General features: G+C 36.8%; 1 protein-coding gene across 1 annotated transcript in view; it reads right to left on the bottom strand.

Annotated features, from left to right (window-relative positions):
• piezo2b (piezo-type mechanosensitive ion channel component 2b) overlaps positions 1 to 20,101 on the bottom strand; it is a 98,555-nt gene extending 78,454 nt beyond the window's left edge. The window contains 3 exon segments of the mRNA XM_030161253.1: positions 8,000 to 8,125; positions 13,038 to 13,133; positions 19,563 to 20,101. Of these exon segments, the coding sequence (XP_030017113.1) occupies positions 8,000 to 8,125; positions 13,038 to 13,133; positions 19,563 to 19,626 (286 nt within the window). The 5' untranslated portion in view covers positions 19,627 to 20,101.
• Between the last annotated feature and the right edge of the window lie 5,769 nt (positions 20,102 to 25,870).

The following is a 25,870-nucleotide window of genomic DNA, read 5'->3' as shown; positions in this document are numbered from 1 at the left end:
ACTTTATCATCTGTGACACAAGAGGTGGTTAAGACTATTTTTGCAGTAATTCTGGTCTAAATAGTACATGAAGATTAGAATATCACAGTTTAATACCTCTACAGTGAAGAGAATTGGAGCATGTTTTGGTCTAAAACTAAAAAAAGTTTAATTTGCAAACAGAAATAGATATAATGGCATGAAAACAGTAGATGTATAGTAATATAAGTGTAAGACAAGAGGTAATTTCACAGATTTTCTCCTGTGGTTTAGGACATGCCAGTGTAGAAATGAGTCATAAGGTTAGCCACTTTGTCAGAAACAGGAAACAAACTCAAATTCCCCTCAAGATGCATAAAACAATAATGGGCTGTCAGCACAAAGCCTGGTGTTACTCATCAGACATAAAAACAGCTGCAAAAATAGTCGCACTATTACAGATGTTAGGAAACAATACAGGGAGGTAAGCACCACAAAAAGAGCCGAGTCCAACTGCCTTCATCTAGGCTAAAGCTGACGTCAGTCAAACCCAATCCTGTGCATTTTCTCTCACCTCTGAAATTACATTATCAAAAATAAATAGGGACATGTGGACAGACGCGTGTGGAGGTCATTTTAGTTGGTATGTGGTCACGGAGCTAGTTTACAAATGTAGCCAAACATCTGTGAAGGGAGGAGCCCACATGACTAACCCCTGACCTAACCTCTGACATCCAAAACATCACCCCCAGTTCTCCTCCAACTGACACAAAACACTCATCTACTACCACAAAAAAACTGCTCAGTCATGAAACGCAACCAGCACTGTCAAAGTCATCTCCCCTTGAAAGGCTAAAAGGTCCAGCAATTTATTGTACTGTATCATATCATCCTATGAGTTAAATCGATGTCCCAAAAGCCTGTACAAATCTTTAGTATCTTTATTGCATTTCAGTAATAACCAGCTTGCATTTATATTACCACTTCACATCTCAACATAATAAACCAGTAAATTGCACGATTATACAATTATATAGGATTTTTAACAATAAATAATTCTACTCAGTGATGAGTCTGACACACAATCGTGCTCCCTTTCTCGTGTGACACTTAAACACCACCTGGAAGCAGTGAATTCATGAAAAACACAATTGCTTCGCACCCTAAATTTTACTTGGTAATATACTTCCACACAGCCAATTACCTAAAGGTTCCAGTAAATTAAAGTTTAGTCCAGTGGTTCAGCGTAAAAAGGTCATTTAGGGTGCAAACCGCATTGAGCAATTTCAACAAACTCAGCAGCTTTTTGCCACTTTCAGATAAGTTTTTTTTATGTCTCATATAAAGACTGAAAGAGTGGGTATCAGTGCTCCTCATATACAAAACAAAAACACATCAGGCAAAATGTGATTAAAAGAAATAACAAAGGCATCTTGAAAATTGTATTGAACTTAAATGAAATGAGTAGAATTCACATGTTGCTCTGATGCATATGTAAGTTGATAAGTGTTTAGCTGAGTGTTATTCACACAAATCATACTCATATCTCTCCATAAAAGCATTATTAATTAGTCCATTAACTGAATGAATGAAAACTATAGAAAACTATTTTGTTACTTTATTAATCACTGTTATTTTTTTAGGAAACTACATAAGTTGTGGCCACTTATCTTGTTTTGATTGCTTGCCTTTATTTTGAGTGTGTATAAACTAAATATATTTGAGTTTTGGGTTACAATCGAAATAAAATAAGGAAATTAAAATGCAAAGCCTCTAAACTAATAGAAATAGTTTTTTCTCTCTAATAATTACTTGATTTTGACATTAATTAACTAAAACATTTGGTGATCAATTATCAAATAATCAGTAAATTAAATGATTATGAAAATACCCATGTGTTTCAGCTCTGCGCCGTACTTTTTGGGTTGAATTTTCTATCTCCTTTACCGTTTGTGCTTTTGCTTGTCGAAACCAGAGAAGCTCAAGTGCCGAAGCAGAGCCAGAGACTTATGAAGGAGGAGATAAGGTCGACTGATTTTAATCCCTAATAATCACCCACAGAGGATGATGAAAGTCATAGATTACTTAATGCCCCATTTAACTCTTCAAACAGAAACCTTTCAGTTCAAAATGTCAGCACAGTGTCCACAGGCCAAACAGACAGTGTGTCAGTAAAGTCCAAACATCTGCAACACCTAAGTGAACGCAGTCCAAACTGAGGCTACAGGTGTGTGATATCACACACTAGGAATGCTCGAGGTAAAGTCGGGCCATAGGATGAAAGGAGGAGCGCTGTGTAATATAGTCTGAACTCAGTGTGGAGACAGCAACTTCCACAAACTAGAGGAGAAAGTGTGAGACTTTCTGCTCGTCGAGGCGAGGCCGCTTTCTATCCCAGCTGGGCACCAAAAATACCTGTCCTCAGACTTTATGTGAACATCATAAAACAGCCTTTGTACTTGCAGGGCCGTTAACCTCCCAGCACAGCATTTCTCTTCACTCCCTCGTCTATCTGCGGGGCCTGTTGCCAGCTCGGCCCTTTCCCGCAGATGCTGGTTTCATGCTGCATCAACATTTCAGCACGTCATAACCATTATCAGACAATGTGTATGCTAAGGGAGAATTCAGTAAACGTCTGAAATTTTAGACTTGAGTGACAGGAAGTGTGTGGCTACAGAGAGCAGTAAAGGTCAATTGTGAAACCAAGTGGAACTGTTGAACTATTAATTTTTGTATCACATTTGTGCTCAGAGAATACAATATTTCACACTTTTGAAATAGTTGTTATATACTTGTATTTTTGCAATCATTCAAATTTAGCTGGGTGGTTAATAATCTGTTTTTCTGGGACAAAGTCAGAATCCATATTTATTACTGCTTCAAAAAGACTTCAATTACCCATAGGGGAACTAACCATGAAACAATAATTTAATAGGCAATTTAGCCCTTATAGGGTGTTGACATATACATTTCAATCAGATACCGATTGAAGCGTGCTTTTTTTACAGTTTTATCATACCCTGTCACCAGATGGGTGGGGGCTAAGACAATGAACGGCAAACGGTTTAGACAATCATAGGAAAGTATTTGACAGTCCCTGTATTTCTGAAACTATCTGTAGGCTCCACTGTAAAAAGACCCACCCATTTGGCGCTCTGATGGTCAAGACAAACACTTGGAACTGTTTGTAAATGTATTTCCCAGCATGTCGAGTCAGCACAGAGGAATGACAGATGACTCCAAAGGAAGCCGACACAAACTCATCTGGTGACCAGTGACTGACCTGCGGCTGCAGCTGGAGGTGTTAGCCTTCTGGAAAGCTGTTCTCATTCATACTCAACTCAGTTTACTGCTCTAATGGTGTATTTGGCTACAGCGAACAGAGGAAATTATATGAAGCTATCTAGGGGGAGGATAACTGCCTCACCGTGAAGGAGGACTCATTGTTTATACTTGGCTGCCAAAAGGAAAAGGGTGTCAAGGGGCTAAACACCAGATATAGAAACCTAAGATAAGGCATTTACTCAGAATGCAAGCGGTGCATCAAGGGGACAAAGAGGAATGTCTGACTTCCTCATGTGCGTAAAAATAAAATAAGAATAAGATGACCTGAACATCAGGATGTAGGGATACTGACAATATTTATGTTATCACAATTAAGTTGTGCAAAATATCACGCAGCCTTAATTTAGTATTGAGGAATTGTGTTGTAAAATTGTTTGAACACTGACATTTTTTGTAATACTGTAATGTAATGCTCATGGATGGGTACCCAAACCCAATATTAAACGGGCCCTGGGAGAATATCAACAAGCTCATACATAATTGGTTTTTCTAACGGTACTTCATTTGTGATGCACTTTTGTGCTTTTTAGTCCAGATGAATAACCTAGGTTCAGGTCTCTGAGGGGTGGGTCAGCTCTTTGTAACACACTGAGCAGCTCAAACACATACAGACATTCTAGTGACAGCGGCTGGTGTTTAGAAGTCTCGGTGGAAACATAAGTGAGTTTAAGTGATGATAAAGCCTACCAAAAGCTCCGTCAAGTACAGGTGAAGAATATACAGTTTGATGTTTAACTCATAGATAATAAAGGTCTACAATTTCTTAGAAAATATCAGCTTCACACATTAAATGTGCTAAATCTTACATACTTTAATAAGATGAATCAGAGAACAAATTAGAAAAGTGCTGGTTAGCCCATGTTTTCAATATATATGATGGAGTGTTATCACACATATATGTTGGTTTATGTACATTTATACAATGGATTTATAAATATTTCACTAGAAAGACCTTGAAAAGTGAATGCAATGTGCAGATACTGTTCTAAGGTAGATCTGCTAGCTCTGAGACAAACACTCCTTTAGAATAAAACCCATTCTCTCATTAATTCTCAGAATTTCACATTTTGGCCCTAGACTGTATCTTGGAAACTACAATCAACTAGCACTTTTAACTTAATTTTTGTTTATTAGTGACCCAAATTTGGTAAAGTTTCACTACTTTTATTCTGGAAGCATTTTACTTGTAGACCAGTGATAATCTGTCTGCTCTGTGTAAATTATGCACAGCTATGCTAGCAGCCTGGAGCTCCAATATGAGCGGGTGTTCATGATTAAAAGTATGGCTCTTCCATTCATAAATTTAAATGAAATGGGATGGTCAGAGCATCATCCAATCTGTTGTTCACTGATTCAGAGCATGTGAATTTAGAGACTAGTAGGCTGTACGAAAACTACCGCAGAGTAAAATACTATTTTAAAAAAATTGCTGCATTCAGTTTTATACTTAAAAATAGGACCACTGGCCCTATATCTTACCGGCCAAATTAAAAGCTTTGGGAAATGTATCCAGATGCCATTTATTATCACCCAGTTATGTGTATTTATTATATTACAGAAATAGCCCATGTTGTGGTCATCTTCCGATCAGATCTGTAAAAAATTCAAATTCCAACTTGATATCATTGATACTCACTGATTTATTGGATCAATCCACTTCCTCCTATAATGGGAACATTTTTCAAAGTCGCACCAAATCCAGAATCATATCGGGATCGAAATAATTTCAATACCTTGTGTTGACATCATCATAAAGAAGCTGTATACTAAGTTTGAAGTCAATCAGAACTGTAGTTTGGGAGAAGAAGATGATTGAAATGTTTTCCCCATAAGAGCCCATGTTAAATTTTCTGTAAGTTCCCAGATCCAGAAGAAGATCCTGATCAGCATGTGGACACTATGTTTTGGTCATCTCCCCATCAGGGCTGTACTGTAGAAATTTACACTTGATATCCTTTATATTTACTGAGTTATTGCATCGATCCACTTCCTATCTCTTATAATGGGGAAATTTTTCAAAGTCACACCAAATCCAGAATCAGATCCGGATCCAAACAATTTCACTAACTTTTGTTGACATCATCATAAAGAAGCTGTATACCAAGTTTGAAGTCAATCGGAATTGTAGTTTCGGAGAAGAAGACGATTGAAATTTTTGTAACGGACGACAGACGACGACAGACGACGACAGACGACGACAGACGACGACAGACGACGACAGACGACGACAGACGACGACAGACGACGACAGACGACGACAACGGACGCTGTATGACGACAACAGCTTATGGCCTGTCAGCTGGTAAGCTAAAAATTAGTGACAGATTGAAAGACCTTTGCAGTATATAATTATTTCAAATTTTCTTCATATTACAATCATAAAATCAGAATCTATTATAGCGATGATATCAAGCTGTTGCACTTTCCTACTAAACGATCCTAATTACATAGGCATATGCTACAAATTAGTAAATGAAGTAAATAAATGTTTTTAATTTCAACTGTAACCATAACCTAGAAAAAGAACCAATAACAATACAACTAAAGCACCAGATTAGATCAACAAGCAGTACTGGTAAGAGAAGCAGTATCGATAAAATCTCAGTGTTCACACACAAGGGCTGTGTTGCTAAATGTCACAGATAATGACTCATGATTATATTCCTTCAGATTTATGGTAAATGAGCCTGCATTTTCATGGCACTTTTCTACCTCGATGGCTTTCAAAGTACTTTACAATGTGTCACATTCACACTGTCACACACATAAAAGCACATTCTCACACCTGATGCCAAAGAGATTGCTATGACACAACACCCAAATAGAACCTTGTTACAAATGTGTACATTCATTGATTCAACTTCTGAACCCACTTTATTCTCACAAGGGTTGTGGGGGTGCTGGAGCCTACCCAAGCTACCTATGAGCAAACTTACGACAAAATGTGTGTGTGTGTGTGTGTGTGTGTGTGTGTGTGTGTGTGTGTGTGTGTGTGTATATATATATATATATATATATATATATACATATATATACAGATAGATAGATAGATAGATAGATAGATAGATAGATAGATAGATAGATAGATAGATAGATAGATAGATAGATAGATAGATAGATAGATAGATAGATAGATAGATAGACATATTACAACATCTGGGGCCAGTGTGTATTCAAAGACAAGATCAACCCAGACTGGACTGATAGTGAACGACACATGTCGCAGATATAATGTGTGACTAATGTAGTATTTATGGTATTTATAGGTCTCTTAAAATGTATTTGATAATAAATGTTTACCTTGTTAATTTAGGCTTAATGTCTTTTGTTATTACTGTTAAACACTGGAATGAATACATAAAATAAGGATCATAAATACTAAGCAATATAACTGATAATAGAAACCAGCTCTTGATGTGTCAAAACAATGTCCATTTGAAGCACCAGTAATAATTTTTCCTTGAGTGAATATTTAGTCTACTTTCACCGCGTGGTTCTGTGTTATTTTGCCAGAGGCACTAAGGTCCGTTCTGCCTCTTGAGCAAGTTGATTGTGCTTCAGTGGAGGAAAGTGAGTGACTTCCACTGAAAAAAAAAAGTCATTAAAACACAAGGTCAGCGTCTGTCCTGTCCAGACACGGGCACATTTTACAGTTTGATAGAGATTTTCATGAGAAGTCCAAGGCCAGCTATTAACACCTTTCCAAGACTGAGTCAGTAGCTTACAGTGTCTGCTCAACTGAATCTTTTTTTTGTTTTTTCTAGGTAGCCATATGGTACAAAGATGCTAATTTCATTAAGGAATGTGTTGGATTCATAAATCTTCATGATGTGGCAAAATGCAATAAGCATGGTGATATTTTTAGATGATGAATCATTAATAGGGAGCATATTTCACCTACTCCTGCAAATGGTGCATGTCTTCACTTTATTTTTTGGAAGGAAAATTTCCCCTAGGCTGTAAAAAAAAAAAAGCTACACCTTTCTGGTGATATACAACCTTGTGATACAGCATCGGTGGCTCAGGTCAGAATTTATACACAAAAAGGACTGTGTGATGGATGGGCGTTGTGCATGTGTGGCCAACAGGATGAGATTTCAGATTTTTTTGATCAGACATGAAAACTTTAAACATGCCTCTGGAAAATGAGTCAAGACCCTTTCAGATAGCTACACTATTATTGAAGTTAAGTAACTTTATTGATGTTAATTCCGCCTTGAATTTACCTCAATCCACTGTGTGTCAATTGTATAAAAAAGCTAAATAAACATGTTTTTCATAGGGGGATAGAAACATAGTACCACCTACATTGTGTTTGTTTTTAAAGCAGTCATACCTACAGTATGACTGCTTTAAATCTTTTAATTAATACTAGGCAAAGAGTCTCTATTTTATCAAATTCCAAAAGTCTGACCAAAGTTATAAATAGCCAAAACCTAACCAGAAAAAGGATGCTGGGTCTTTGTTCTCTGTTGTGTCTGGGGAGTCCACTGTTTTATATTTATGTAACAGATCAGTCACCTAATCAATGCAGACTCACTGGCAGCAACAACAGCTTAATGAGATTTAATCAATTGGCTCAATTTTACACCGTCTTCATGTGTTCTCAACCTATGTAGTACTGTTATTTCCACACACAGAACACACCTAAGCACAGTCATTACAGCCTTGACTGTAAAGGCTACAGTGCACTCACAGTTGAAGTCAGAGGCGATGGAGTTCCCGGCCAGGAGGCTGTTGACGGTAATCTGATAGATGATGTGGAGCAGCAGGAAGGACATACTGGTGAAGCACAGGGACTGCAGCAGACGCCCTGTGTGGCCTGAAGGGAGGAGAACAGCTTCAGTGAGTTCACCACTGAGACCACGAACTTTAAGGATTTCCACATGTTATTTTTTGCCATCTATGCACTGAAACCCAGAAAAAAAGTGCCTTTGCGGGTTAGTTTTTCATGATACAGAAAAGTATGTTCAACACGCTAATTTAATTTTTGCTCCCTTTTGTGCAACTATTAAAAAATAAATTTAACACCACAATAAATTCTTACAGAACTCCAAGTAAAAGTGCTTTTTTTGTAACAAAAATGAGAACAAAGATTCATATTGATATTTTTGGTATAAAATTAAAAAAAAGAAAAAAAAAAAAAGGTAACTGGGAGCACACCCAAAAGTGATTTTCTGTGAATCATGATACATATCCCAGTTTACAGCTGGCAGCACTTCCACATAGCAAAGCTTATTTTTATTAAAAGTCAAATAAACATTCTGGTGGACCACAAGACCTCTAAGGCGTTCTAAGACCTGATTAAATCACAGGTTGGATTCTCTGGTTTCTGGCCTCAAATAATGACTTGGATATTAGAGAGCATAAGTGTAACATATAGGCACGGACTGACCCCGTGTCATTGTCTAATGTAGGTTAAGACTACAGCTGTTCTCAGAGGTTACTACTCCTGAGAGGGAAGGATGAGAGTAGACACAGGAGCTGCTGCAGCTGTTCAACACATGCTCATTTTATAGTGCACCTACAGGTATTTGGGATAATTTCAGGAGTTGTTATGGTGATAATTCTCAGCAATAGAATTTTGCAGACTTCTCTTAATACAAAATGAAAACTATCATTGAATTTTTATGCAAATTAATGTTTTTAATTACTATGCAATGTCCTGCAAGATTGAACTTAAACCATAAGCTTTGCTCCAGTGATTCTATATGGAAGAATATCTCCATCAATCCAACTCTTTCTACACCATCTCATTAAATTTACCACATCCTTGTGGGGAACACATAACAGTTTTACTATAGTATGGCACAATATCCTGGCTATGGTGAAGTGCTATTACTGAGCCTCAGGCCACTGAGGGCTAACCGTATCAAATGTGCGCAGCAACAGACCACGGCAGGGTTATTAAATGTTAAAGTGAAAACAATTTGTGCTAATTTCCCAAAGCAATTCCCTGGACAGTCACAAAGAACAGAAAGAATGCTTGTAAATATGAGGTATGAGGACTTTTAGAAAGATTCAGCATCCAAAGTGGTCGTCAGCCTCTGGACAACACAACTGTTTTGGCTCTGTTTCCCCATTTTTCCTATTTGTAATGCAACATTTTGTAGTCTGACTTCCATCTGTTTTGCTTGCCTGACGCTCATCTTGAACTGGTAGTTTGCTTCACTTCATTATTTAGTTTCAAAATGACATCCCAAGAGTCCTTTTTAAAATGTTTACAAACTGAGGCCATTGTTCCGTTTGAATAGTTACTACTTTTTCCCTTAATCAATCAGAAAATCTGATCCATCTGAAAATATTAAGGCATAATTTGGCCACATGAACCTGCCAAATCATAATTTCGAAGATGGCCACAGAAACACCAATGTGATGATTTGGCTTTTTGGAACAAAAAAGTACCAGATCCTAAAAGACAGAGAAAGAAGTGAAACTCAATTTAAAAAGATATAAAATCAGGAGATGTGTTAAAGCCAGACACCATCTGTCTGAAGACTACAAACTCAAGCATAAACCTGATAAATCATCCATAACATTAAATATTTATACAACTCATGAAACACTACTAAATGAGTTTGTCATGTCAGTGCTCATTCAACAAGGCATAGCACCTAAAGACTCTTAAAATGCCCGTTTCGCTCATAAGAGTGCAACTGTTTAGATTTTGTTGACCTCCACTCAGAATTAAATATCTTCAAGGGGGATGAGGAGCCAAATACTATAATTACAACATTAGAGAGTAAATCACTAACAACAACAACAAGTTGCGCAAGATACTGTTTGTCTCCATTTAGGAGCGGAATCTTGTACTCTGAAGTATCCTTGGGCGTACCGCACTGCTGTGGCTTTTTAAAGTAAATTACACCTGATGAATTATTCATGTCAAACATTTGGTTTAAATTAACTTTATAGCTTTAACTGCCACATATCCTTTCAGCTTCAACAGCCAAAATGAAACAGACCATCAAAACAAAGCATTGAATTTACCTCAATTTTTCTACTAATTCCATCAAAAACCACTTTCTCTGCAGTGCAAGATCTTTTTTCTTCAGGTATTGTAAAAGTAGGTTTGCAAATGGCAATTAAACAAACATATCATATGGAGATGTGTAACTCCACCGATTATGATGATCTATTTAGGATTATAATCAGTAACATAATTCATACAGACAGTACCAGTACTTCTGAAAAAATTGCATCCTTAATTAAAACAATCTGATGCTAAATGAACAACTGGCAATAAAAAGTACAGATTAACTTTGGCCAGTCTACCAAATATTTACCTGGAATAGCCAGTTTTGTAATAATAGTATGATTACACAACAATAATCCCATTATATTTGATCATTCAAGGAACTTCTGCATATTCTTGTTGCTGTTAAAGTCTGCAGTCTTGCTCATTGATGACAGAATGAGCAGGCCAACAGATGGGATACATGTCCTGACAGGTGTTACACCAAAACAATATCTCATACTATCTAACCCTGTGGCAATATGCATGCATGACCTCCACTTTGTTTTGTTTTTCATATATGATAATGAACAGTTTCAGTCTTAATTCTGGGATTAAAGTTACATAAACACAGAGTAAGGTGGTAAAAACATATCAGTAGTGATCTTTAAAACAATCTCAACATAACTCCTGCTCCCTGCTTAATTACTTCACTGTAAGGAAAGGCTCTTTTCTGTATGTGACACCTGTTTGTTTTCCAACTTGAAATATCTGATAACCAAGACAACAATTAAATATTAAATTGTGAGCTATTTTACATCAGCTAAATGGCAGCTGATGTCTCTTAATAGCTGCTACACAACATCAGGTTGCCTTGTTTAGGAGAAATAGCCTAATGGTAACTCCACCATACAGAACAGGTGCCATCTACTGAGTGAACAACGACATAAACCAGTCTGATCTCTGAAACAAATTAGCTGTTACAATTTAACAAATTACTCTTCTTTTGTTGCTACATATATTAGTTTAGCTGCTTAACTGTTTTGGTAGTTGCACAGTTGAAATAACTGGTCAAAAAACCCCACAAAACTTAGTACTTAGTAGAAAAACATTTTTTCACATTAAATCTGTAGTTGTAAACAAATTTAGGCAATCATACCCACCTGCAGCCAGTTAAAACTGAGTCTTCTTGGTTTTTGGTTGTTCATTTTCTATTTTGTGTTATTTCTCTTTATTATTACTCTTCTTTGTCTTAATGTGCTAAGATGTTGACATGCATCTATTCATACAACTTGTCTGTAACAACTGAACACCTGTGCACTATGTTCTGGAAAACAAAAAAATATTTTGATTTAAAAAACTGAGTCTTTTCATTTACTGTTTCTTGGCTGCTGCTAATTGCTATTACCAACTTTGCTAATCACATTTTAAAATCACTGTAGTTTAGCTTTTTTTTTTTCTATTCCAGCACAAAATTTGCTCAGTCTGATCTTTGAAACAAATTAGTTGAAAAAGATTACTCTTTTGTGACTCTCAGACATTAACCTTGAGTTGATTTAATTCAGAAATCCTATTTTTTTTTTAAAATGTAATTTAGTAATTTAAATTCCCGTTATTATTACAGGTATCTGTGCAAAGTACAGATTATTGGTTGAAGTTTTCATGAAAAACACACTATGTGGATTTAATTAGTGCTGACCCACCGCTGAAGTCAACAGTTACCAGAGACATGAACATTCAGCTTTACTAGAAGACTTCTCTTTAACTATTGATGAGAGTGTAAGTGGTCCACTTTGTACACTGCCTCCTCTCCTCTCCCTTTCTTTCTCCTTTACTTCCTGATTGTTATTTCAGCTGGAGACGAGCAGAGGATGCTCTTGGATTGGAAGTTGTTCCCTCCACCAATATAGGTTTATGTATTATTAAAAAGCTGCTTGTGGTCTTCTACAGAAGCCTGTGTTATGAGAGCTCTAGGAGGTGTCCTGTTTAGTATTTTGCGGTGTGGGAAGCGCATAAAGGAGCAGCTGAACTTGGCAACCACAATCCCACATTCATTACCCACAAGGAGAACAGTCACCTCAGTCACTTCTCATGAACCTCAAATGTCTGTTTTCATTTATGCTACTTTAGAGCTTAGTCCTACTCCAGCTTCGAAGGTGGATTTGATTTCTCTGTTCTTTCTAAACAAAAATACTGACGACATTAAAAAACAAGCTTCTTCTTAACCATCAGCTGACACGCAGATCATGGTATTACTAAATCCCATTTAAAAAAAACAGTATAGTTTTATATCCCCCCTTTGATAACTGAAGTGGTTAGCTATTATCAAAACCAGCCCCAATCCCCAATTTTATGGGCTATTTAGGTTTTCTTTTCTTAGTCATACAATTTGTGTGTACTGTTCTTATTCGTTTTCATTCTTTATGTTTATTTGAACATTATGTGGGCAGATAAACCAAACCTAAGTCTACGTTAATTTAGATCAAGTGGACAATGGATTGCAGCTTTCTGTTTCAGATCTGCCCAGCCATGGATCATTTTTATTATTACAGATGGACTCATGCCCACACTAACCGATATTACCTTTCATAGACTGAACCATGTGCCAAATCCATACTCATCACAAGGATATTCAACTATTCAGGAGAAAGGCTGGTTTATATTACTGCGAACAATATCGCACTTCAAACTGGGGGCTTTTGTTGAAACAGTCAATCCCTCTCCAGGTGACAGCCAAAGCCACTGAATGTGTGAAGCCTCAGATAAAGTAAGGTCTTACCCTGCATCGTCGTGCTTGTGGGCTCTGCAAAGAGTGGAATAAGCAGGAGGTAGATGAGGTAGACGAAGGAGAGGCCATTGTACCTGAACAGGCAAGCTGCAGAAACACAAACACACACTAATGAGTTACAGATAAACATTTCCATTGTAATTCACAACAAGACAGCTGCATTTGAATACCGTAAAGTTTTTACTGCTTTGTGTGCAGTACCACATCACATAACGCTTAATGGTACATAAAGCAGAGTGTAGTAGTGTTACCAAGCCACTTGGTCAGGAATTATCACTGAAAATAACAACATGGATTTTAAAGAACATGTGGTTAGAGTCAGTAAACTCCTTCTAGTGTAGAAAACCTGCTCATAACAATAAAGTACCACCACATTCCTCTAACCAAGCTTTATTCATACTCTTCATTATCTGTTCATCTGACCTGCATCAAGGTAATCTAGGGATTTTACTTGTTTTCCAGCACAATAATCACCCTGTAGACACTGCATGTTAATGTACATTGACACAATTATCTGACTATGGAGAACTCCATGTGCTCCGTAAGGCTGAGATTTATATCACATGAAGTTTTTACTGAAGCTTGACTGAAACTGGACCTTTTTTTATTATATAAATCTGTAAAATAGAGTCTGTGGTGTCACACACCAAAAACCGCCCAAATTACTATAGTATCTCTGTTCTGAGTTCAGAAAACAGGAAAATCTTTAAACCAAAGCCAAACCAAACCCAAACCAAAGCTTTAAACATAGCCACAAGGAGGTAGTGTGAAATGTTGTGATCACTCTGTGAAAGACTTATTTTTTGGTGGCAGAAATGACAAGTTTTCAATCAAACTGCTTAATTTGTACTTTTAATTCCATATACTTTCATTTTTCATCGTAAAATATTACAGTTACATGAAATCAGTCAAATCTAAAACAAAATATGAATTTTTGGCAGTGACAATTTCATTGAAAATATGATAATGGCTGAAAAGATGAGGCATTGTTCCGGTTTTTATGGTATCACTGCTCAAGCCTTCATTACTTTACCCTCACACCCTTTCCTAATCACTCTATGTACACACTCAAATCCACAAATAATCAAATACACACAGCCTGATGTGGCACATGAAGGAAGTCTTTCGAGCTCATGATGAAAGTTAAATCACTTAAGTGCCATCATGACTTCCAAAAACCATTAATTGATGTATTGATCTGTAACAACCCCCCCCCCCCCCAAGTCAGACTGACAGGAGCTTTTACCAGTTCAACAGCTCACATCACCTGCTGACTGAACATCAGTTAACGTATCCAAAATGAACCACACTGTTGCAACCTTTTACCCACAGTATTTCAGCCCTGCACATCAAGTGAATTGTCCGTTTTTTTAACATCTTAACTCCCAGCATGGTCTCAAATAACATTTTACACATTAAGCCAGCCTGGTTTTTCTAAAGCATGTACAAAATATTTGATAAGCCCCTTGCAGCAGGGTGGGAGGTATACAGTAACCTTTTACAAAATGTGGGCACATATTTGACCTCCTAACTTTCTCTCTGCGGTTATATCAACAAGCAGCGTTTACAATCTTGTCGGCTGTGTGAGTTACCGTCTAAGTCACAGAAATCAGCCCGTCTCAGCAGCCACTGGTCTTGAACTACTGAAAAATTACACTTAACTGCTGAAAATGGTGCTTTTATTTATCTTCACACACTCAATGGTCCTATTCATTGACATTTGACTTGGCTCTGCCTTTTCCCTTGCTGGAGCCCTACAGTAAGTGAACCTCCTGGTTTTCTCTGTACTCAAACACAGACCAATGAAAACTAACAAAAGTCAATAAATGTTCAAGAGCTGTCATCTTTATCCAAATCACAAACATCTGTAGATTACGTATCTCACTGAGCTTCAAATATGCACAAATGCTTGACATGCCAGACAGTCCAACCTCCCACATAATGACTTAAAAAAAGACATTTCATCATATTGTTCATCATATTTGGTTTCTTTTTTCCTTTCTAACTATGACACGAGTTTTAAGTTTAAGCATTTTGGGTGGATAAGGAGGGAATGACTCACAATCTTTTCTGTTCTCACTTTGCACCACCTCTATCCCCAACCGCTCTATTTTATCTTCATTAAATGTGGCGTTAAAATAACTTTAATCCAAATTTTTCCCAAGATATCTGTCTACACTCTATTGCCCCAATTATTTATCAAGACAGAGGTTGTGACCTGCAGCAGTGGTTGTATATCTATACTGGGTGAAGATATAGATAATCTGTCTGTATTTGTGTGGCTCTGCTCCTGCTGCTCGCCTGCAGACACTTGACCGCAGTCTTCCTGACCATTTGCCTTCACTCTATGACTCACCATCTAAGGATTTTTACACAGGGAATGAAAATAAACTGCCGTTGTTTTCAGACATCAAATTACTGAAAAAATCTCCATTTACGGCTGAATCAGGCTTTTGTCTCTTGCAGTAAAGGCTATTATTACAGAGGCTAAACAAAGACAAAACACATGAAAAGAAAGCCACGAACCAGAGGCCAACTGAAATTAGAGTTTGAGCCCAAAAACATAAGTGTCATGATAGAAGATAAGGCGGTGCGGTGCCTGGCCAGACCAAGCACCAGGAGATAACAGAGGAATTTAAAACCCCTCTGAAGAAAATAATAAAGCGCATACCACATCAAGTTAGTATGAGCAGCCAGCAGAGGTTTACTGTTTTCAACAGAGCAAGAAACTTGAAATCAGAGGCTTGGCATATATTCCAAATTTAACCAGCATTTAGATGGTATCTGAGCGGCTAAAATGTGTAGTCTGACACTGGATCACTAAATAGGAGGACCTCAGTTAATGACGTTTTTTTTTTTCAATTTGCGAGCAATTACAGTTAATTACTATGCCCTTATTTATTTATTTATTTATTTATTTATTTATTTATGTTACTATGTACTCACAATAAAATTAAAATAAGAAGTTGCTCACAAATGACTATGGAATTGTTGAATAATATAAGATAGGCTAGCCTGTTTTCTTTTGCTGCTACATAAATAGCTAAGCTTAGCTGCTTAACTGTTGGTAGCTGCACAGTTGAAACAACTGGGGGAAAAATACCACAGACCTTAGTATTTGTAAAAAATGTACAAAATACAAAAGTTTTCTACATTAAATCTGTAGTTGTAAACAAATTTTGGCAATCATACTCACCTGCAGCCAGTTAAAACTCAGTCTCCTCATTGCTGTTTCTTGGCTGCTGTTAGCCTAACTGCTGTTGCTAACTTTGCTAATCATAGCTTAAAACTGCTGTAGTTTAGCAATTTGTTTTCTTTTCCAGCATAAAATTTGCTCAAGTTGTTTTTTTCATATTTCTTATTGCTCTACTGACCTAGCATCCATTATAAGTATGTAACAGATTCAATTACCTGTATATAAGTAAAATATCAGAGCCTGGTTTGTTTTTACTTCAAAACTAATGGTCAACCTTGAAGTGCATCTCACAACACAAAATTATTTTTAGCCAGATTACAATGACTTATTATAATGCATATGCATTTCTCAGCCACTGTAATAACTTGCAAGAGAAATATATCGGAAATATGAAATGAGCATTGATTAAAAAAAGGAAAAACTGCTCAAAGTGTCCAGGATTTAAAATTACCTCCCTTTGTACTAAACTTGCCTTGAATTTTTCTGTTCAGACAATATGACATTTACTGCCCTAATCTTATGCTGTTTTAATACATACTGCCATAGAAGCTATTTAGCTATTTTATTATTAAGATTATATGTCAGTTTTTAACACCGTACAGATATCTCCTTGTACTTTCTTCTGTCGTAATAAAGACACTGCAAAATAGATATATGATTCTTCACAACTCTGTAAAATTGGCACTGCTAAAGGTGGCCCAAAGATTTTTGTACAGTATGTTGTAGATGTAGAAAAGACCTGTGGGTGTCTATTGTAGCTGCTTTAACATAGGGATTAATTTTGTCTTTTTAAAAGTTAAACCTGTATCAGCGTTACAATTTCAAGCAGTCCAGTGAAGCTCATCTACTCTCTGTCTGACTACTTAAATTTGCTGCAACTCGCCTGACTCGACACTGCTGTTCCAACTATACGTTCATGCCACAGGTCAGATATCAAATTAGACATTTGGGAAGGTGTAAGATCACAATCATGTCTGGACTCCAGAGCCTGCAGAGTAGACACATAAACAGCAGTTTGTTTGATCAGAGAAGCTGTACAGTAGCTGTGTGCAAATGTGTAGTGGCAGCGCTGTGTACACAGGCCCAGCAGTTCTGCGCTTTTCAATAGAGGTGCTGTCAGATGGCCAACAGGAAACAGAGGCTATGAAGCGTCAGCAGACAAGTCTTTCACTGGGGCACATGTATTGCTGCTGGACATAGGGTAAAGGAGCCGTAGGTGTTTGAAGGCAGATAACATTTACTGCAGGGTCTCCTCTCTCTTGATTCAGCACTGATGGGACAATAATTGTAAAAAACACAAACAAAACACTCTGAGAATACAGATCAGACACAATACAGCAGAGAAATAAGAACCATAAATGATCTTCCAGTTTCATGTGTTACAAATAATTAGGTCTGCATGAGGCTGTCTGTGAACTAATTATGTAATATTCTTACTTTGCCCCCAAATCCCAGCAGATGAGACCTGGTACTGTCAAACAGAAAAGGAAAATGATCAGGTGATGCCAATGACAGAACCACCCTAAACGTGTGTTCCTGTGAATTTCCACTTTACATTTCCTTCATCCTGTCAGTTATCGTGCACAGCTGCAGTGAATGACAAGTGCTCATTTGCACTTTTAAAAAACATAAAATATTAAAGGTATGTTTACGATAAAAGGGAAGGCAATTCTTCTCTCCCTCACAACCACATTATTAATTCATACTGTTAAAACGACTTTCCACGAATTAATGGAGACAATGCATGGCCTCACAATTGCTTTTGGAAATAAAGGGGCCGTCGGGCAGTCAAGTGATGCATTATGGTGGTACTGAGTGGGTCTTATCTATAGAAAGCATGCTGTTAGCTTTAAAAGTACATTCACCTCCTAAGTCTTACACCAACGCCACAGTGGGAACAGCATGGCAGTTAGTCGCTGTTGTGGCATACCACAGAATTACAGCTTTTAAACACAAAGTAATCTCCACTTAATAGAATCTGCATTCAAGATGTGACCAGAGCTCCAGCATCATCTCAACAAACTCCCATGAGCATTCAAGTGCACCTTCCTCAGTGAAATGTGTGTCTGAGCTTCAATCTGTTGAAAACTGCAACAAAGTCCAAATCAGCTGCCAAGTTTGACTATTAATCATCTCTTAAATCTGCCAAGCAAAGAGGTGAATCCAACAAAATGTTCAATACCACAGCAACATTAACTTAATCTGTAAAGACACATTTTCACAACAAAGTTCAACAAAAAAAAAAAGCTTCTGCAAATACGATCAGTGACTGAAACTCACAGGAAAGAGAAACAATTCCAGACATGTAGCTCACTGTCCACCCATTATAAATGTTAATTAACCATAATGTTGAGTGCAGTTTGTCCAGTCAGCAGCTCACCGATCAATAACAACAATTAACAGCCAACAAAAACCACAGTGGAAACCACAGAGTTTAATATTAGAATATAATATTAGCTATAATCCAGTATAGATGTTTGACTCACAAGATAATTGTTTTTTTCAGTCTGAGTAGAATAAATCAGATCATCAATTGCACATTTAATTCTCAAAGCATTTAACACTGTAAAAACAGACACTGATGCACATGTTGCCACAGATTTGACAGGCAAACATAGACATAACCACCATGTTGTTTGGGGTCATCTGAAAGGCTGCTTTTGACACACACACACACACACACACACACACACACACACACACACACACACTACAGTGATGGTCAGCTGTGTTTCCTTCAGTAAATCCAATTAGAGGTGACAGATAAAAACAGTACTGACAGGACTACTCCGCTTGATAATTTATTACTAATATAGCATATGCATGACTGTCTTGCTTTTTTTTTTTTTTTTTTTTTCTTGGTGCAGTTATAAAAACACAGATAACAGATGACCCATGACCTTCAGCAGTTTGAGGTCAATAACAAAACATAAAACAGTAAAAAATAATAATAATAATAATTACATTTTTCAGACAGCCATCAATATGAATCCTCCAATTTACATCCTACATATTAAAATATTTCATGTTTACACTATTGATTTTAGAAGTATGTCATATTCATTGTAAAAATAAATAAATGAATAAATAAATAAAAGTCTCTCTTTAATATTTCAGATTAAAATGATTAAACCTCCATTTTAAGTCAAAGATTCAATACAGACATAGAAAACCTGATTTAAAGCAAAGTTGGATTAAGTTTTTATTTCTAATGTTAACTCTAAATTCTACCTCTATTTCTAATTCATTGATCAGTTCCACTTGGCGCACACATAAATCCAATATAATGCATGTAAAGTGCTTATTACAAAAGAACTCACCGGCTGCAAGACACAGTGGCAGCAGTAACCTGAAGACCAGCCCGCACACCACCTCAGAGGCCATGGCTCCAGGCTGTTGAAACCAGGTAAAAGGAACCGATGATAGTCTCTCTAAGACTTCTCTTGCATCCCAAACTCCAGCTCTCTGTCAGATCCCAGCTGTCATCAAACCGGCGCGCTCCTCCAAACGGCCACATCAGCTCCCCGTGGTCACACCTGGACCCCCGTTATTCCACACTGAGCTGTTGCGCATTCACCAAAGTTCACCGCAACAACAGCCATGTCACCATCCAAGTTCAGTTCAGTTGCTCAGAAGCAGAAAAAGTAGTGTTGACGCTGAACAAACTGACTCAGGTGCGCAAACAGCTGCGCAGGCACGGCGCGTAAAAATGCCGGCGAAAGGAGCCAACAAGTCCTCAAATCCAATTAAGCCCCTTTTTTTCAAAATAAAACCACATTAAAATAAGAGTTAAAATTCTGGTAAGTCTAATAAACTGTGTGGCGTTAAAGCAGCTCTAAGAATAACCGGTTCAATGAGACTTTCCCCTTAATGTCCCCTTGGTGAATTTTGACTTTCTGACTTCTGGTGCGGACTGGATTCACCAACAGGACGCTACAGGGCGATCCTCTGATTGATACCTGCTTCAGCCAATCACAAGTCTTCAACTTTTAACGGGTCCAGCCTCCTTCGATAATTGGGAGTAAGAGGTGGGACGAGATGATACAAATACCAAGAGGATTAAAAGATGGAGAGTCACAAATCTAAATTTCATAGAAATAGTTTCAGTTTAATATCTAATCAGTACCTTTAGATTTATAAGGAGCAAATGCCCACCCGAAATGAGTTTTTGCAGGAGAGTTTCACTGATGACTGCCTCCCTTCAGGTCTGAACTCCAGCTGTTTATCAGAAAGAAACAGCGACCCCTACTGGCACCAAACCAGCCTGCACGCAATGCGCCACATCTATTTAATCTAATCCGTATTACCACAAAACAGGCCCCTCAGATTTCTCCTTTGGGGCAGGAAAATGATTTTACAAAAAAAATGTTTTCAGTTCTTGAAATAATTATGAGCATTGTAGGAAAACATCTTCTCTGATTACATGTAATCCAGTTGTCTGCTGAGTAAACAAGGCAAGTATAAATGTTAACCTCAAAGTGCTCTGTTCTGCTTTATTTACAAAAGAAAAATCCTGTGTAATATTGGGGACATAAATGGATTTGCATCATTGTGGTGTTAGTTATTAGTGGAATGACGTGCAGAGGTTAAAATCTTGTTAGATTGTCCTGGAAAAACACTGAACCCATTTCAGCTCTGATGTTTCTATTTTATGGCTGCATCTGATCTCTGACCTGTAACTTTACCTCACTGAACCAGATTAATTGTATTTTATTTTATAGTTATCAGTAAGATTACTGATGTGACCTGTTGTGTTGTAACTAAGTATATTTACTGCAGTTTTACGCTTATGTGCAGTTTGAGGTACATGTATTTTATTTGAGTATTTCCATTTGATACAGCTTCATATTTCTACTCCACTGCACTGTACTTTTTACTCCACTACATTTGTCTGACAGTTTTAGTCACTTTTGAAATTAAATGTACAAACATATGATGATCCTATAGAATACAATACAACACTATATATCAAACTACCGTCAGTATATAAATTTGCTCAGCATGTACAGCAGTATAATTCAATGTACACATGAATGCAAAAGTTATATTTTTCCAAAAACAACAGTAAAACAATCTGCTCTACACACATAGATAATTTTGCTGATAATACTACATACTTTTACTTAATTAATGTATTACGTATAAAGTTTTTACTCAAGGCACAGAGTACCAGATAATGTACTATCAGTACTATTTAAGTGTGATTTTACTTGTTAAACTTGACGGAACAGCCTTGAAAATGAGTGTGACTTTTTAACATTTTGACAGAGATGATGTTTAGATGCTTCATCACCAACCTCATTCAGTCACTTGTCCACTCTGTTACTCTAGTTTTTCCTTTTCCATCTTCCATCTTTCAGCTTTTAAGACTCATGTGAAGAAAACATGAAAAGCTATGTTTGCATCTTTGTGGAATTAAAGCCCATGCCCAAGTAATATTAAAACAATTTGCTTAAAATCTTTGCTGAAATGTCCCACAGAAGGATGCCAGGAGCTCAGGAGCTGCTCTACCATTGTGTATACTAAAAACTTTTGTTGACATTTTCTTTTTTTGTTAGTCTAGTCACTAAATTACAACAACAATCATATATATACAGAACCCTCACTGTGACTCTAAATATCATAGACTGAAGAAGTCAATGAGGAGCTAAATCTCAGCTCAAACATACATTGACGGGCCTCTAATATTGTCTTCTGTGATTTGATGCTATGTCGTGTGTGTGTGTGTGTGCGTGTGTGTGTGTGTGTGTGTGTGTGTGTGTGCGTGTGTGTGTATCTTTTCTGTTTTTTTGTCTTCAACTTCTTTTTTGTGTGATGTTGTAATGGGAGTTGGTAGGATGCAAGAAAAATATTCTGACAGTGCTGCATTATGATATATCATCATCACCAATTTCTAAAAAAAAAAAAAAAAAAAAAAAAAAAAAAGGGATTTGTGTATTCAAATTGAAATATTGGACAAATTTTGCAACTCCTGACACAATAACCAATGTAATCCTGGAATAATCCTGGAGATGTATGTTATTTTAAAATACAAAATAATCTTAGGGCACAGGGGAAACAACAATATTGAAATTACTTCTTTCTCCTCCTCAAGCGGCACTTATTTATTACCACTATTTTTAAAAACTGCATTTAAAACAGTTTGCTGGAGTGCTGACATGATGTTTACTGTATTAAAGAACAGCCAACTGCCCAATTTAATCTGAAGCATTGACACATGAATCAAACTCCAAAGAAATCAGCTGTGCATAGTTTGATATGTGTAATGACTGTATCGACAAGGAAGTGATACACGAGGTGCATTAGGAAAGAGGAAAGCAAAGTATTATGGGAGTCATCAGGACAGAGCCAAACAACTCTGCTGTACCTCTGTGTAAAAACACAAGGCACTTAAATCAGCAACAGTCCTGTTCGTGATGTGATGATTCATCGTTTGGCCTAATCACTGACATGGATCCAGTTTATGAAAAGAAGGAAAACAAACAGCTCAGTGCTTCTGTGGGAGATCAGCAACTGCATCAGCCCTGAAGATCCAGTTTTCCCTGGAGATCCAGGGAGCCAGGGTCATGTGCTGAGAACAGAGCCAGTCACCGTTCAGACCTAAACTGAACTAAACTACAGCCAGCGATAATCAATAACCGACCTCAAACCACGTGAGCCCTCGATTAGCCTCGACTGTTTGAAGTCAGGACCTGCTGATCTGATCTAATCCCTTGGATGGATGGGAATCTTAAGTAACGTTTGTCTTTGATCCATTATTCATCTGATTCTTGAGAGGGAGTTATTGATAATCTGCCTTTTTTCCAGAGTACACAACGATGGTTTAAGTCAGTGAACGTGACTCACCTGCTGCATCACACCGATGTCAGAGTGACTGTAAATGCATCATGACTTCTGTGATGTTTAATGAGCTTGGAAATAATTATTAGACCACTGTGATAAAGTGAAAAGGCTACATTCATCAAATGGGACTTGTAAAGCATCACCTTTACAAGATGCAGGACTGAGTGGTACAGATCCTTCATCCCCACTATCATCAGTCTTAAAACCTTAGTCTGAAGACTGATGGTTGCTTGTCTGTTTTGGTTTTCTTTGTTTTTCTTGAAATAATGGAAAACTGAATATCACCCTGGGGATCAATAAAGTTTATCTATTGTAGACAGTTTATTTTTTTCAGCACAATGTAGAATGCTGTAGTTTTTTGTCTTTAGGTTTACTTCTTCTTCTTCTTCTTTATATGTTCAGAATCTTCAGATTTCAATCTGATTCTTCCTTTGTATCTTTTTGCTGAAGTTTTTTTTTTTTTTTTTTTTTTTTTTAGGCTAAAACCTGGCAAAAGATACACAAAATATGTGCTTTGGAAAAGGTAATAAGTTGGACAGCACTAACTTAATTTTCTTAAGATAAACTAAAAGGTAAATTAAGAACATCTGATGTTTAAAACAGTGTAGAAACAACTGATATTCCAAGTCATGATTCAATTTAATTTCAACTGTAAGTTACATAATAATACATATGTTGAAGGTAGTGCATTTGAAATGCTTTAAAATGTGCAAAAATAGTAACAAACACTGAAACAAAATCTGTCAAAAGCTACTCAAGACCACAACCTCTAGCATAATATTGTTCTAATATGATTTTTGACACAAATATCTTTGCTTCTTTATTTGTGATTTTAACTCTAACCTCCTAAAAGGCTGCAGATGAAATTAGTTTTAAAGAAAACATTTATATTTAATGTTGTACATTACCTCTGACAGATAAAATGAATAAATAACCATAAAAATATCTTTGGGAAATTATTGTTTTAGGTCACAAGTAAAGGCAGACAAAAAAAAAGTCTAAAAATAATAAAAATTTTAAACAGGAAAAACATGATGATTGACTGATTACTGCTGACTGGTTCTCCTGGGAAAGGAAATACTGTATGTGTCCTTGGTTTTGATGTAGGTCAGCATCTTGCGCCACCATTAGTTTATGGCAGTGTTTTTTAGACCAGTAAAAAAAAGATTAATACATTGTTTTTTCCTACAGTTTTATTACAGAATAAGCCATGAGGAAAATGCATTATGGTTAGAAAAAATATTGCTGAATGAAATTATTATGGAGTGTGATCCCTGTAAAATTCTGTGTGAATCTAAAATAATCCTGTCTAGACACACACAAAAATGTAATTTCTGACATCTCTGACACTGCCAGTCTGCTGCCAAGAAGAAAACAGAAGTGAAAATGAGATTAACATCCAGATTGTTTCAATATTGATCCATGAGTGAAATCCAAACTGTATATGCTCGATATTTACATGGATGCACTTTCCATGCACTCTAGAGGTGCGTCTGCCATTAAGTGGGCCTTTAGTTTCTTTCTGTGGTGACTGTGGGCAGATTGTATCTTTAGGAATTTAGAGAGGTATAAAACTCCTGTTGGATGCTCTAAACATGAAGTCAATTTCTTTTTGTCTCTTTATTCCGTGCACTTTTTCTACTCTGCTAGATAAACTGATGCACAAGTTTCAGCTTGTTTTCCAGCCTTTTCAGGAAGTTTAATTTTTGTATTCAGATTCAGATTTAGATTCAAAATACTTTATTAAACCCAGATAAGACTTTGTGGTTACAGTTGTTCCATGCAAGTATAACAAAAATAAATAAATAAATAAATAAATAAATTATATATATATATATATATATATATATATATATATATATATATATATATATATATATATAAAACTGCCGTCACCTTAAAACATATTGATGTCAGTGTTGACAACATCAGTTATAGTTTTGATCGCTCACTTTTCAAAATGCAAGACAAATAGATCTGTCTGAAATTATTTTAAACCAACAGTTGATGATACCTACTTGTGTCATTATATTTCTGCATGTAACAGACCTGCTGTAGAAACTGTTTTATTATTGCAAATTGATGCTGGGTAATGGCTTGCATTAACTGCAGATTGAAGGTTTATTGGTGTTGTCATTAAAGCTTACATCGTCTCAGCATTAGCAGGCTGAAGAAGTTCACTTTAATGCACGTGGCTTCAACATAAAGAACTGATTTGCAGACAGATGTCTTCGCTGCTCGGCCTCTTTGGTGTGTGTAAGGTTACATTACATCCCGAAAGATTTACAGTACTCAGACTGAAGGACTGCCTCACATTGTAAAGCCATGCATTATTGAGATCTGTTTGTGCTCTAGAAGATATCCTCAGACCAGAGGAGAGTTTAGCTTTTAACACAGAGCGATGACCTAACAGAGCAAAGGTCAACAGCGCCTCATTCCTCTGGCTCTTCAGCAGACAACCGCCTCTGTGTCTTCTACCACAATGCGCTTCTTTTGGACAAGTAGGCGGCGTCTGCTGTCAGACAACAAACAGGGAAAGTGAGTTGATGAGGAGGGAAGGCTGAGTGTCTGAGAGTAAAATGCAGTGGAGGGTCAGTTAATAAGATTCATATTATGGTTAATGATTTTTCAGGCCAGAAGTAATTTACATCTGTTTACCTTTTTCATCTAGTGATTACAGAATAGGTTTGTTTGGTAAATGTTTCAGAAGCTTTGAACCTAGACTAATATATCATTGGTGATTAGCGACTTCTTCTGGGAAACTCTGAACCTTCCTATCATTACT

The sequence above is a fragment of the Sphaeramia orbicularis genome, chromosome 17 (assembly GCF_902148855.1).
Source record: "Sphaeramia orbicularis chromosome 17, fSphaOr1.1, whole genome shotgun sequence".
Classification (NCBI taxonomy): domain Eukaryota; kingdom Metazoa; phylum Chordata; class Actinopteri; order Kurtiformes; family Apogonidae; genus Sphaeramia; species Sphaeramia orbicularis.
Note: the sequence above shows the minus strand (reverse complement) of the source record. Positions and strands in the feature narration are given on the sequence as shown.